This window comes from Gopherus evgoodei, chromosome 4, assembly GCF_007399415.2.
Source record: "Gopherus evgoodei ecotype Sinaloan lineage chromosome 4, rGopEvg1_v1.p, whole genome shotgun sequence".
NCBI lineage: Eukaryota > Metazoa > Chordata > Testudines > Testudinidae > Gopherus > Gopherus evgoodei.
The window spans coordinates 47,409,039-47,423,970 of NC_044325.1; the positions used below are offsets into that span (position 1 = coordinate 47,409,039).

General features: G+C 39.2%; 1 protein-coding gene across 9 annotated transcripts in view; it reads right to left on the bottom strand.

Annotated features, from left to right (window-relative positions):
- The window catches only part of TTC6 (tetratricopeptide repeat domain 6), a 154,058-nt gene that overhangs the window by 77,559 nt on the left and 61,567 nt on the right, over positions 1–14,932 (bottom strand). For all 9 annotated transcript variants that reach the window (XM_030559234.1, XM_030559233.1, XM_030559228.1 and 6 more), the window contains 4 exons: positions 8,377–8,536; positions 5,609–5,713; positions 2,711–2,815; positions 295–357 (listed from right to left, as the gene is read on the bottom strand). In XM_030559234.1, the coding sequence (XP_030415094.1) occupies positions 295–357; positions 2,711–2,815; positions 5,609–5,713; positions 8,377–8,536 (433 nt within the window). The remainder of the gene's footprint in view (positions 1–294; positions 358–2,710; positions 2,816–5,608; positions 5,714–8,376; positions 8,537–14,932) is intronic.

Sequence of the window (14,932 nt, forward strand, 5' to 3'; positions counted from 1 at the left end):
GGAAGGGACCTCGAGAGGTCATCGAGTTCAGTCCCCTGCCCTCATGGCAGGACCAAATATTGTCTAGACCATCCCTGATAGACATTTATCTAACCTACTCTTAAATATCTCCAGAGATGGAGATTCCACAACCTCCCCAGGGTTAACTTCAAATATTTTTTATATAGTATTATTATGCTGGAAGTATTCTTCTTAAAATTTACTGCAGATCGAAACAATCAAGCACCAAAAGGATAAAAGTTGGTCTATAAAATCTAAAGGAAAAAATAAATAAAAGTGACTAAATTACAGTACCTTTAATTTTTCAGCAGCACAAAAATCTGGACAGGAATGGCATCTTCTTAGTGTGCTTTTTGCCTATAAAAGGAAAATAGGTCTATCAAAGTCCATGCCTGGTAAAAGTGGAGTCTTCATTTACTATGTTCTTAATTACACAATTTTCAATAAGAATGAAAGTTCTTCCTGACAAATTTTCTGTTTTAGAGCTGGTTTTATGCTATGAATTCATGCAAAAACTATGTTAAAACTGTCATAACATTTTTTCCCAGATCTGGACCTTAGCGTCCAAAATATGGGTGTTAGCACGAAAATCTCCAAGCTTAGTTACCAGCTTGGATCTGGTATTGCTGCCACCAGCCAGGAATTATACAGTGCCTAGCTCACTGTGGTCTCCCCAAAACCTTCCCTGGGGGACCCCCAGACTCAGATGCCTTGAGTCTTACAACAAAGGGAAATGACCCCCTCCCCTTGTTTCCTTGTTACTTCCTCCCAGGCTCCCCTCCCTGGACAACCCTAGGAGATTCCCTGCTTCCAGTCCTTGAAACACAAGTACTGAGAGATCTAATCTCTCTTCTCCCTCACCCAGAGGGTATGCAAAGTCAGGCTTAGTAAATCTAACACAAAGAGATTTTCCCCCTGACTTCTTCCTCCCACCAATTCCCTGGTGAGCTGCAGACTCAATTCCCTGGAGTCACCACTAAAGAAAAACTCCAACAGGTCTTAAAAAGAAAGCTTTATATAAAAAAGAGAGAAAAAGACATTTAAAATAGTCTCTGTATTAAGGTGACAATATACAGGGTCAATTGCTTAAAGGAAAAAAATGAATAAACAGCCTTATCCAAAAAGAATACAATTTAAAACATTCCAGCAACTACACACATGTAAATATAAAAAAACAATATAAACTTATTGTCTTACTATCCTTGTACTTACAACTTGGAAACAGAAGATTAGAAAGCCTGGAGATAGAAAAAATCACTCTCAGAGCCGAGAGGGTCACCAAAGCAAGACAAAGAACAAAGAACTCACACCCAAAAGTTCCCTCCACCCAGATTTGAAAAAGTCTTGTTCCCTGATTGGTCCTCTGGTCAGGTGTTTGGTTAACTGTATTAACCCTTTACAGGTAAAAGAACATTAACCCTTAGCTATCTGTTTATGACAAACACCATGCTAGGATTACAAAGTTAAAATTAAAACAAAAGCAGGAAAACGTTAAGTAGCCATGTCACACCTATTTCTTATTATCAAATCTTGGTTTTCTTGTTAGATATGTAGCTTAATATAGCTCTAGTTATGTTATTAAGCACATACCATAAAATATTACCACAAACAAAAACGCAGTTAGTTTGACAGCTTAGGTTGCATGAGGACACACTTACCTCTCTTAAATCTTGAAGGCACGTAAATAAGAAGCTAAAGTCTCTAATATTCCTTCCTACCTTCACATTACCTACAATGTGGTCAACAGTCCATTCATTTGGGAAATTATTCTGTCTTAATTCTGCTAAGATTGCCATCACAGTTTTGCACGTGAGCATGAGTTGGATGAAGCTGAGGTATATACTGCTTTTCAGTAAGTGTGTTCCAGTGAGCTAATGCAATTGTCCCAGAAGCAGCATGTATGCCTGCTGTGCTCCTGGTAAGGCCAGAATGTGCAGTGATGTAATTAAAGAGATATTCTTTACTTGACAATTAAATTAAGTTAGAACATGCCTTTGAGGAGTTGTATTCGTTAACCTGATGTTAAATGCTGCTTTTAAGTAGACAGTAAAGGCAGTGACAAGGCATGTTTTAACATTGTGTCAGCTTGTCGTGGTTAAATATATGGTTCCAGTAGTTTACCCACAACCAGCGGACACAATGTTAACCACAGAGATCCTTGTCTGTAAAGCCATGCTTAACAGCATGTTAGTTAACATGACTCAAAATTGTGTTCTAACACAAGCAGCTTTTCTAGTGAAGACAAACCTCGGAAGTTAAACTCCTTTCAGTTAAACTTCTTTCCAAAACAACTGTTCATTGCATTACAGAGAGTCCTACAGTATCATATAATACTTTTATAATAGTGTGACAGGGTGAACTGGGCCCTTTGAGGCTCCCTGCTGGAGGCTTCTCAGTCCTACCACACCTTGCCCCAGGAAAGGAGCAGTGAAGGTTGGTCTTCCAGGCCTGCCTAGAAAGGCTGCAGGGAAGAAGCCAATCAGAGCACAGCAGCCTCAGATAAAAAAAGTTGCAGGGGCTGAGCAGGGAAGTTCCTGGCTGGGACCAGAAGTGGGAAAAACAGGGAAACAGTTAACTGACACAAAGTTTCTTTGAGTGTAACAAATTTATCCAAAGATTAAAAATATTTTTGGTAAGCCCTTAACTCTTGAAAAGGAAGCAATTGGGAATAATTTAAATTGAAAGCTATCTTACTGAGATACATACATACCACCATATAATTGTAGATGTCAAGATCATCCTCAGACTTTGAGTCTTCTTCATCTTGAAGGTCAGCAGAAAAGTCTTCAGTTACAACACCCTCAATAACATTGCTCTGCAATATTAACATATTTAAAATTAATTTTACATTACTATTAAAATTTTAGGCAGCTACAGTAAATATAGCAATATGCCAATTACTAAGGAACATACTATAGCTAATTTAAAGTTTAGGGCTGTCAAGCAATTAAAAAAATAAATTGTGATTAATCGCATGATTAAAATAATTAATTGTGATTAATTGCACTGTTGAACAATAATAGAATACAATTTATTTAAATATTTTTGGATATTTTCTACATTTTAAAACATATGTATTTCAGTTACAACACAGAATACAATGTGTACAGTGCTCACTTTACATTATTTTCATTACAAATATTTGCACTGTAAAAAAACAAAATAAATAGTATTTTTCAATTCACCCAATACAAGTACTTTAGTGCAATATCTTTATTGTGAAAGTTGAACTTACAAATGTAGAATTATGTACAAAAAAACTTCACTTAAAAATAAAACAATGTAAAACTTTTAGAGACTTCAAGTCCACTCAGTCCTACTTCTTCTTCAGCCAATCACTCAGACAAACAAGTTTGTTTACATTTGCAGGCGGTAATGCTGCCCCCTTCTTGTTTACAATGTCACCTGAAAGTAAGAACAGACGTTCGCATGGCACTGTTGTAGCTGGCATCACAAGATATTTATGTGCCAGATGCACTAAAGATTCATATGTCCCTTCATGCTTCAACCACCATTCCAGAGGGCATGTGCCCATACCGATGACGGGTTCTGCTTAATAATGATCCAAAGCAGTGTGGACCAATGAATGTTCATTTTCACTATCTGAGTCAGTTGCCACCAGCAGAAGGTTAATTTCCTTTTTTGGTGGTGTGTGTTCTGTAGTTTCCGCATCACAGTGTTGCTCTTTTAACTCTTCTGTAAGCATGTTCCACACCTCCTCCCTCTCAGATTTTGGAAGACGCTTCAGATTCTTAAACCTTGGGTCGAGTGCTGTAGCTATCTTTAGAAATCTCACATAGGTACCTTCTTCGTGTTTTGTCAAATCTGCAGTGAAAGTGTTCTTAAAATGACCAACATGTGCTGGGTCATCACCCGAGACTGCTATAACATGAAATATATGCAGAATGTGGATAAAGCAGAGCACGAGACATGCAATTCTCCCCCAAGGACTTTGGTCACATATTTAATTAACACTTTTTTTTTAATGAGCATCATCAGCATGGAAGCATGTCCTGTGGAATGGTGACTGAAGCATGCAGGGGCATACGAATGTTTAGGATATCTGGCATTTAAATACTTTGCAATACCGGCCTCAAAAGTTCCATATGAATGCTTGTTCTCACTTTCAGGTGACATTGTAAATAATAAGCAGGCAGCATTATTACTTGAAAATGTAAACAAACCTGTTTGTCTGAGTGATTGGCTGAACAAGAAGTAGAACTGAGTGGACGTGTAGGCTCTAAAATTTTACATTGTTTTGTTTTTGAGTGCAGTTATGGAACCAAAAAAATCTACATTTGTAAATTGCACTTTCATGATAAAGAGATTGCACTACAGTACTTGTATGAAGTGAATTGAAATATACTATTCCTTTTGTTTATCATTTTACAGTGCAAATATTTGTAATAAAAAATAATATAAAGTGAGCACTGTACACTTTGTATTCTGTGTTGTAATTGAAATCAATATTTGAAAACGTAGAAAAACATTCAAAAATATTTTAAACATTTCAATTGGTATTCTATTGTTTAACAGCGCAACTGAAAGTGTGATTAATCACGATTACTTTTTTTTTTGTTAATTACATGAGTTAACTGCAATTAATCGACAGCCCTACTAAAGTTCTTATAGAATAACTATTTAGTTCACATTTAAGATGTGCAGACACGTGTCTGTTATGGTCAAAATCTATTTGGTGTGACAGTGAGTGAGGCTACTGCCAAGCTGGCTAGTGCTCCCTGATTCTCTAAACAGTTCCTCCATGGCCTTGGTAATTTATGTCAGCAGGCAATGGTAACAGTTACGGATAGCCAGAGCACTGCTCACTCTGGCTGTACCCCCTCATGATGAGACTGAGAGGGAGTGGCATTTGAGCTAACTATGCCAGGTCTGTTCCTGCTGTAGACTCTCCTATGCATAAGAAAGAATGTCTCTTTTTACTGTATCTCTTGCACTGGAGTATTGTATATGGATTGCTGGCTTCTCTATAGCCACTGGCCCCGGCACAGAGTAATGACTTTGAGTGCCAGCACCAGGCACTAGATATGTCCATTAGCTTGGATGGCATGTTAGCTGCCAAATATGTTTGTATTATGAAGATTTTATTGCACAACATTACAAAGTTTTAAAACACACTGACATTTTCTAAAATTGTCTTCTCTGTCTAAAATGCTGGGGGGGTGGGGAGGAGGGGTTATCACATTTTAATAGGAACCAGTGATAGGATACCATACAAGAGACTTCATGAAGAGTAGGTTTATAAGTTTTTCTAAAAGAAAAAACACACATTTAAAAACAATGTACTAGAATATAAAAGCATTAAGGAGGAAAGATAGTATTTATTAAAATGCAATTAAAATAAACACTGTACTATATTAAACGTGGCGACTACAACATGTAGCATAAATACTACTGGAAATTCTATTATTCTAGAAACTGAACTTAAAACCACAGCAAATTATGCAATACATACAACAGATCACACATATTATCATCTGCAGATATTAATACAGAAACTCTAATAAAAATAGTAGTATAAATAACTACAGTAAGAGTGGTATGTATCTTCAAAAGGTAGCAATACACAGAAAACATTTAAAATGTTTACCTCATACGTAGGAAATAAGGTTTCCTTCATGAAAGATAGTGGAGCAGAAAATTTTGGTGGAGCTGGAGCCCAAAACATTTTTAAAGTTCCTGGATAAACAGAAACCTTCAAAACCAACAAACTGCAGTTAGCTACTAAAATCAAGCCAAACATTAAACGTCTTTATATTATTATGATCTGAATATAACTGTTTGGTGTCAAAATGCCAAAGTCCACTTAATATGCTTTTGAGGAAAGCTGCAACCGGAATAATGAAATTTCAAGACATGAGACACACTTCTATTCCAAAATAAACTATTCAGTGTAGCTCTCTAAATTTTTTAAATTCACTGTTAACTGGCATTTCTCAACCTAAAGCTGGCATTGGCTATCATGCAGAAAAGTGAGGTCATTTTTGGCACTAGAATATGAAGGAACTACAAGTTTCTAACCTGTTTTACTAATCATTTAACAATTAAAAGAAACCCTAATACTCAAAACAAACATTTTCAATTGTAAATATTAAAAGTTTTCCTTCTTATTGCTAAATCAATAGTAAAGTAGATAAGAAACCAACTAGCAGATTCTTATAGCTCACGCACTGCCAATATTACAAATGATATCACTTTTCAGAAGATGGCAGGTTCCAGCATTTGGCTCAGACATGATCAATGTACTTAATAACTTAGCTTTATAAAACTTTAAAGTAGGGCTGTGGAAAAAATTAATTACAATTAATTGCACTGTTAAACAATAGAATACCAATTGAAATTTATTAAATATTTCTGAATGTTTTTCTACATTTTCAAATATATTGATTTCAATTACAACATAGAATATGAAGTGTATTGTGCTCACTTTATATTTTTTTATTGCAAATATTTGCACTGTAAAAATGATAAACAAAAGAAACAGTATTTTTCAATTCACTTCATACAAGTAGTGTAGTGCAATCTCTACCATGAAAGTGTAACTTACAAATGTAGATTTTTTTTGTTACGTAACTGCACTCAAAACCAAAACAATGTAAGACTTTAGAGACTATACATCCACTCAGTCCTACTTCTTGTTCAGCCAATCACTAAGACAAACAAGTTTGTTTACATTTATGGAAGATACTGCTGCCTGCTTCTTATTTACATTACCTGGAAGTGAGAACAGGTATTTGCATGGCACTTTTGAAGCTGGCATTGAAAGGTATTTATGTGCCAGATATGCTAAACGTTCGTGTGCCCCTTCACACTTCAACCACCAATCTAGAGGACATGCTTCTATGCTGATGCTCGTTAAAAAAATAGTGCATTAATTAAATTTGTGACTGAAGTTCTTGGGGGAGAAATGTACGTCTCCTGTTCTGTTTTACCCACATTCTGCCATATATTTTATGTTATAGCAGTCTCAGATGATGACCGAGCACATGTTCATCTGCTTTGGATCATTATCGAGCACAACCCATCATCAGCATGGACACATCCTCTGGAATGGTGGTTGAAGCATGAAGGGACATATGAATTTTTAGTGCATCTGGCACGTAAGTATCTTGCAACACCAGTTACAACAGTGCCATGAAAATCCCTGTTCTCACTTTCAGGTGACATTGTAAACAAGAAGCGGGCAGCATTATCTCCTGCAAATGTAACCAAACTTCAGCCATTGGCTGAAGTAGGACTGGGTGGACTTGTAGGCACTAAAGTTTTACATTGTTTTATTTTTGACTGCAGTTATTTTTTGTACATAATTTTACATTTGTAAGTTCAACTTTCATGATAAAGATATTACACTAAAGTACTTGTATTAGGTTAACTGAAATAAACTATTTCTTTTGTTTTTTACAGTGCAAATATCTATAATCACAAATAAATATAAAGTGAGCACTGTACACTTTGTATTCTGTGTTGTAACTGAAATCAATATATTTGTAAATATAGCAAATATCCAAAAATATTTAAATAAATGGTATTCTATTATTGTTTAACAGTGCGATTAATCTAGATTAATATTTTAATCATGCGATTAATCAAGATTAAATATTTTAATCACTTGACAGCCCCACTTTAAAGCAAACATTTTGGTTTCTATATGGCCACAAATATTTCTTACCATCTTAAATATCTGTTGTTCAATACAACCAAAACCAGTGCAGTTTCCCTTTAAATAACAAGCTGGCAAATTTAAAACAGATATAAGGAATACTTTTTAGCAAAATGCACAAATAGCATGTGGAATTCATTGCCTCATGATATAACTGAGGCCAACATCTTAGGAGGATTCAAAAAGATTTAGAAAAATGTATGGATAACAATAATATCCAGAGTTATACTAGGATATTATATTTTTAAAATTAAGTGTTGGATGGGATACAAGTCCTCACATTTCAGAGCACAAGCCAACCTCTAATTATTGGGGGCTCCGAGGAAGCCTCTTTTGGGGAAGGTTATCCCAAAATCTGCTGTTCCAAGGACTCTTGCCCCTTCCTATGAAGCATCTGGTACTAGCCACTGACTGCAACAGAATGCTAGGACCACATCTGATCGAGTAGGAAAAATCCTGTGTTCCCATGTAATAATATTTCACATAAAGAACTGGGGATGAGGGTGATTTATTACAGCATATAAAAGACTGCATATTACAACATATAAATGACACATAAAATGTGGCATTAGTGTGTGGCATTTAATTCCTGAATGACACACACTAGCAAAATAATTTAGGAATTTGTTTTCAGGCTCTGTGTAATTATTTGTAAAACTGCACTAACAGTGTACATTTTTATAAAAATTGGTTCTTACTTTCTCTCCTAACAGTTCCAGTCGTGGCTTTTCAACATAATAGGCAGCTACTTTTTGCCATTCTGTTAGACTTTTTGATGTATGAGGAGGCAAAACATTAATTCCATCTTTCTGATTATCCTGGTATAGTTCTGAAACAGGAACTCCATAACAACAAATTCTAAAGTGGAATAAAACATGAATAAACTACTCAAATGTCAGTTACTTGAAATATTAAGAAAAGTAATGTAATGTTAATTCAAATTTTAAATTAATTTTCCTTGTGATTAAACCAAAGGTGAAGGAATAAATAAAATAAAATTACTCAAGTTCTTTCTTTAGAAGAGGAGAAGTCAAGAATAAAATGGTCACCTGCCTTTGGGTAACTGGTGTTCTTCAAGATGTGTCGCACATGTCAATTTCACTGCAGGCATGTGCGCACTGTATGCCTAGTTGTCAGAGAACCTTTTCCCTCAGTGGTATCCACTGGGGCATCTTGAATTCCCCCTGTTGCATACACTACTGCGTGCTGGTACAAGAGAACGGAGCTGCCCTAATCCCCCTCAGTTTCTTTGTACCAGGTGATTCTGATAGAGAGGGGAAGGAGGGCAGGTCATGGAATAGACATGTGCAAAATAACTCAAAGAACAACAGTTACCAAAAGGTAGGTAACAGTTTTTTCTTCTTTGAGTGCTTGTATGTGTCCATTTCACTGTCGGTGACTCACAAGCAGACAAACATGGAGGTGAGCTTGGAGTCTACCTGAATAGTGATTGAAGGACAACCTGTCCAAAATTGGTATTTTCTCTGGACTGATGGGAAATGGCGTAATGAGAAGCAAAAGTGTAAATTGATTACTAAGTTTCTGATTTACAAATACCTATCGTCAGTACTTGTGCCAAGAAAGCTATCGGAGTTGCCTGTGCTTTAGTAGAATGCATCAATATTCCAGCGACTGGTAGCATAAACAAATGCACAAAGAGATCCAGGATGAGATTCTCTAAGAGAAAACTTAACCCTGTCCATAACTGTAATGAACAGCTGTGTGAAGATTCTAAAGAACTTAGTACTCTCCAGATAAAAAGCTAAAGCCCTTCTCACATTGAACAAATTAAGTCTCTCCTCATCCTATGCACATGGGATACCAGGAAGAATGTAAGCAAAAAGACTGCCTGGTTAGCATGAAAATTAAAGACTACAGTAACTCCTTGCTTAACGTTGTAGTTATGTTCCTGAAAAAATGTGACTTAAAGCGAAACGATGTTAAGTGAATCCAATTGCCCCATAAGAATTAATGTAAATGGGGGGGTTAGGTTCCAGGGAAATTTTTTTCACCAAACAAAAGATTATACTACACACACACACACACACACACACACACACACACTACGTTTTAAACAAACAATTTAATCAGTGATAATGATTGTGAAGCTTGGTTGAAGTGGTGAAGTCAGAGGGTGGGATATTTCCCAAGGGAATGCCTTACTGCTAAATGATAAACTAGCAATCGGCTCAGACCTCAAGGGTTAATCCACTGTTGTTAATGTAGCCTCGCACTCTACAAGGTAGCACAAATGGAGGGAAGGGAGACAGTATGGTAGACAGAGACACACATCATGTGTGAGAGAGATACGCATTGCCCCTTTAAGTATGCTGACCCCACTCTAAATACACTGCCTTTTTAAATAGATCAGCAAGTTGAGACAGCAGCTCCTGCCAACAATCTCCCTCTGTCCTGAGTCCTGTTGTGTCTCCCCTGCTCTCTGGAAATGAGGTAAGTGGGGTGCAGGAGCAGGGAGGAGGGGGACACCTTGACAGTAACCCTGCACTTCCCCCCCTTGCACAGTAAGCAGCAGGCTCCAAAGAGCAGTTCCAAGGCAGAGGGCAGAAGCAGCACATGGCAGTGGTGGGAGGGACAGCTGAACTGCCGGCAATTGATAGCCTGCTGGGCGGCTGCCATACAGCAAACTTAGGGGAGCGGGAAGCTGATAAGGGGGCTGCCAGTCCACCATGGCTCCAAGCCCCCACCAGCTAGCTCCAACGGGCTGATCTTCCTGCAACTAGTGGACAAAGCAGGCGGCTGCCAAACAATCTGATCAAACCCTTTAGGAATCTGGTAACAATAGGTTGGAGAAAAGAGATTTATTATCCACCGAGATGCGGAAGGCTGAGATAGCTGCCAGATGTACCCTTACAGAGCTAATCTCCAAACTTTGATGTTTTAGGTATAGATGAGAGTCCAGTACGAGGTTCAGGGGTGCATGCTCTGGGGTTATGCCTTTCTGACAGGATGAAATGGAGAACCACTTCCATTTACTAAGGTACACACCCCTAGTTGGGGGTTTTCTGCTATTCAGAAACACTTCAGAGACATCCTTAGAACTGGATTCTCCAAAGCTGTGCTAACAATGCATTAGCAATAAGCATCCATGTTGTCAGATGGAGGACTTGTAGGCTGGGATGGAGCAGGCAGCTGCAGTCCTGCAAAATCACATCTAGATCCAGTGGGAGAGACAGAGGCTTGACTGATAAGGTCAGTAGGGTCAAGAACCAGTATTGTCAAAGTTACGCTGGGTACTATAAGGATGAGATGAGCATGGTCTTGTTTGACTTTGAACAAATTCTGGACAGCAAGGGAATCAGAAGGAAGGCATACAGGAGGGAGTCTTTTCAGGGTAACCAAAAACACCTGGCAACAAACCTGGTCTGACACCTCCTGGAAACAAAACCAATGGCATTTTCTGTTGGACTTTGTTGCGAACAGATCCATCTGAGCAGTCCCCCAGAGCTAGAAGATGGATCTGGTGATATCAGGGCATAAAGACCGCTCATGATGATCAGAGAAGTCCTGCTCAATCAAACTATTAATGTATTCTGCTTCCTTGGAAAGTAAGCAGCCCTGAGATTAACTGAATTGGTTATACAAAAGTCCCAGAAGCAAATTGCCTCCTGGCATGACTGCGCTCTCCTGTCTATTTATGTAAATCATAATTGCAGAGTTGTCTGTGAAAATTAACGAGTTCTTTCCTTCTATATATCAGAAGAAAGCTGAGCAGGCTAGTCGCACAACTCTTAACTCCCTGATACTTTTATGAGCAATCAGATCCCAAGGCAACCAGAGACCTTGACCCAGAGACTCACGTGAACCCTGCAACCCAGAGCTAATGCATCTGTGACTAAAGTGAGGGCTGGTAGCAGGGGAATAAAAGGGACCTCCACACAGACTTTCAGAGGGTTCATCCACCAATTCAAGACACAAAACTGACACTGGTACATGAACCATCTAGTCCAAATGATGATTACTTGGGGATTTCAACGACACTAGCCATGCATGCAGCTTTCTGAGATGCAGCCTGGTGTGTTAACCCACCTTGACATGTGACCCAGGAGGCTGAGGCATCTGTGTGCCAATGCGAGAGCTTATGCTTTCAGTCAAAGCACCCCAACAGTCTTGTCTGGCAACAAGGAAAAGACAGCATAGGATTCTAAGGCGGTAGCTGCTCCATGACTTGTGATGAGGAAGCCATCTTTGTGACCTCAGTACTGGAGAATGATACTCTTGGTGCCGATGCCCCCAGAGTAAGCTCAATGACAAAAGATGATATGGTTGTGGGGAGGTCCCTGCAGGATCAGGGACACCCCACAGTATCCAAAACGACTGCTGATATGGGCCTGGAACCGAACCTTGACTGGGCCATTGCTCCATAGGAGGAGGAGGAGACCCGTGCTGTGACTGTTGCATGACCCAAGGTCTGATGGAGGGTATGTCCTCTGACTTGGATGGGACACAGAAGAATACACCTCTGAGTATGAAAAGGAAGAATCTTAAATGTCTGACATTGGGGGTGCAGAACCAGTTGGGACTGTGGATAGGGAGCCCAAGCTTGGAGATGATGGATGTGGTATTGAGGATACCATTGGAGGCTTGCCCTTTGACTGCACCAGCCTTTGTGGAAGCTTGGGGGGTAACAGTACTATGAGTTCCTGACATGGAGAGGAAGGTGACGCAGGCATCAGTACCGACTGTAAACCTTCTTGCAGCTCCAGGGACACCACTACCAAAAGGCTAAGCAGGTCCCTTGTGATTGCTTATGCCTCTGGGATGGTTGGGAGCAACAATGACTGATGGCTCTGCTGCAGAGATCTTTCAGTGGATGCTCTCAATGGACCTGGCACAATTCTGGAGGTCGTGATTCCTTCTTCTTAGCTGAAGAGTGCTCCAGTGAGAGACTCTAACCTGACTGTGCCTTAAAGTCTCTACTTCTACTAGGCTTTGGCACCAACATCCCCATGTGAGGTACCAAGCCTGAGGAGGGTGTAAGCAGGAGCGGCCCCAGCATTTCTGGCGCCATACGCAGAATTCAGGGGGCGGCATTTTGTGTGCTCCCCACAGGGCGCGTGGGAGCTTCCGGTTCCACTCCCATCATGCCACTGAAGGACCCTCCGCTGAAATGCCGCAGGCGACAGTGGCAATCATTGAGCTGCTCAATTGCCTGCCGCTGTTTTCCGCAACACATTGGCAGAAGGTCCTTCTTCGGCGACACGACAGGAGCGGAACTGGAAGCTCCCGTGCACCCCGTGGGGAGTGCACAAAATGCCGCCCTCCAAATCCTAGCGTTCTAGGCGACCGCTTAGGGATGCCTAATGGAAGTGCCAGCCCTAGGTGTAAGTCTTTTCTTCAGTACCAGCAAATGGGACTGAGGAGCTGCAAACACCTCCTGTGTGCTCCACGCCGAGGCTGATGAACTTGGAGTTCTCTCTGCATGAGACAAGTCTGATGGGGGACAAAGTGCTGCCTCCAACAGCAACATTTGAGCCTCACCACTCTAACTCTCCTTAAGCGGAGCTTAAATCCCTTACAAATGTGACTTTCGTCACTTATGTGGGATTCTCCCAAACTTTTCAAACAGGCGGTGTGTGGACCACTGACCCGCACAGGTTTAGTGCAAGTGTGGCAGGATTTAAATCCTGGTAAATGCAGCATCATTTCGGTACCGATCCCAGTACCGAAAGACAAAAACTAGTCCAAAAACACCTACAACTAAAATCTATCACTAAAACTAACAAACTTAACTAACTAACAACTTCCTAACAATAAAAGAGAGTATATATACAAAAGAGTGAGGGAAGCTTATGAAGACAAGTGTGAGATTACTCCGACAACCATCACTGGCAGTAAGAAGGAACTGAGGGGGTTGGGGACAGCTCCATGCTCTTATACCAGCATGCAGTGGTATATGGTGACAGGGGGCATTTGAGCCACCCCAGTGGGTACCATTGAGGGAGAAAGTTCTGACAACTATGCATGCCCACACCCAGTGGAAAGGACATGCACAAACACTCAAATAAGTGATTTCAGGAAAGCTTCTGAGACCAAACCCATGATGTGCATTATGTGAAGACACGAGAGGGCCACACTAGTGTTTCACATGCACGTTGGACCTACAGCCCTGAGCCTGCAAACACTTATGCATATGCTTAACTTTAAGCATGTGAGTAGCCCCATTTATTTTAACAGAATTAAATTTAAGCATGTGTTTGCAGCACTGAGGCCTAACTAGTACATGCATAACTTTAAACATAAAGAGAACTCCCACTGAAGTCAATGGAGTTACTCACATACTTTACGTTACATTACATATTTAAGTTCAAAGTGCAGTAAAGTCAACAGGAGGGTTTCTGTGGACCTCAGTGGGTTTTGGATTATACCCTAAGTGATTATCCTGTCATTTGGATTCTGATTTTGGGAGGGTTTTTTTTATTTTTTATAAAATCACCTACTGCAAATGCCACACAAATGGAATATCTGACTTTAGAAAGTGACATTCTCAAGTATTTAAGATAAGAAGTAAAAAGCCATGTGTCTTGATACGTTTTGCACCTTTTATAATGTTTTAGATTAAAATTTACTAACCACTTCTTACATAATATATATACAACTGAAAGGTTGAACAACCATTGTTGCCATTCTCTACCTCTATTCACTTTGTGCCTGGTAGCTCGTCGATAACAGATTTGGAGTGGGGATGATGGGGTTGCCCAAAAAACATTACCATTTTCATTCTTCCAGGTTTGATTAATATTTATCAGCTAAGTAGCTATTTTTAAAAGGCATTCAGCTTGATAATTTATACTGATAGAGAATTTCTGCTTCATATTTTTAAATATATTAACTTAATAGAAAGCAAGGATTATATTTATATTTTTGTTTTAATTTATATTTTCGTCATGATTTCATAACACACTGAATACTCAACCTTTTGGTTATAATTGGTCTTTATGAAAATAATATAATTACAAAAAATATATAACTAAATGAAAATGATAAAACATAGTATATATATTTATATAGAGAAGAGAGAATTTATTGCTAAATATCTAAGTATACACAAAAATATATATTATGTTTGACTCTTGCTCATTCTGAACCCATTAGTACACACTCAGAGTGACATCTGCTGGCTTTATACAGTTTTGTTTTTTGAACAGACTCAACCAGTGGTTTTCAACCTTATTTCATTTGCGGACCCCTAAAAAAATTCAAATGGAGGTGTGGAACCCTTTGGAAATCTTAGAC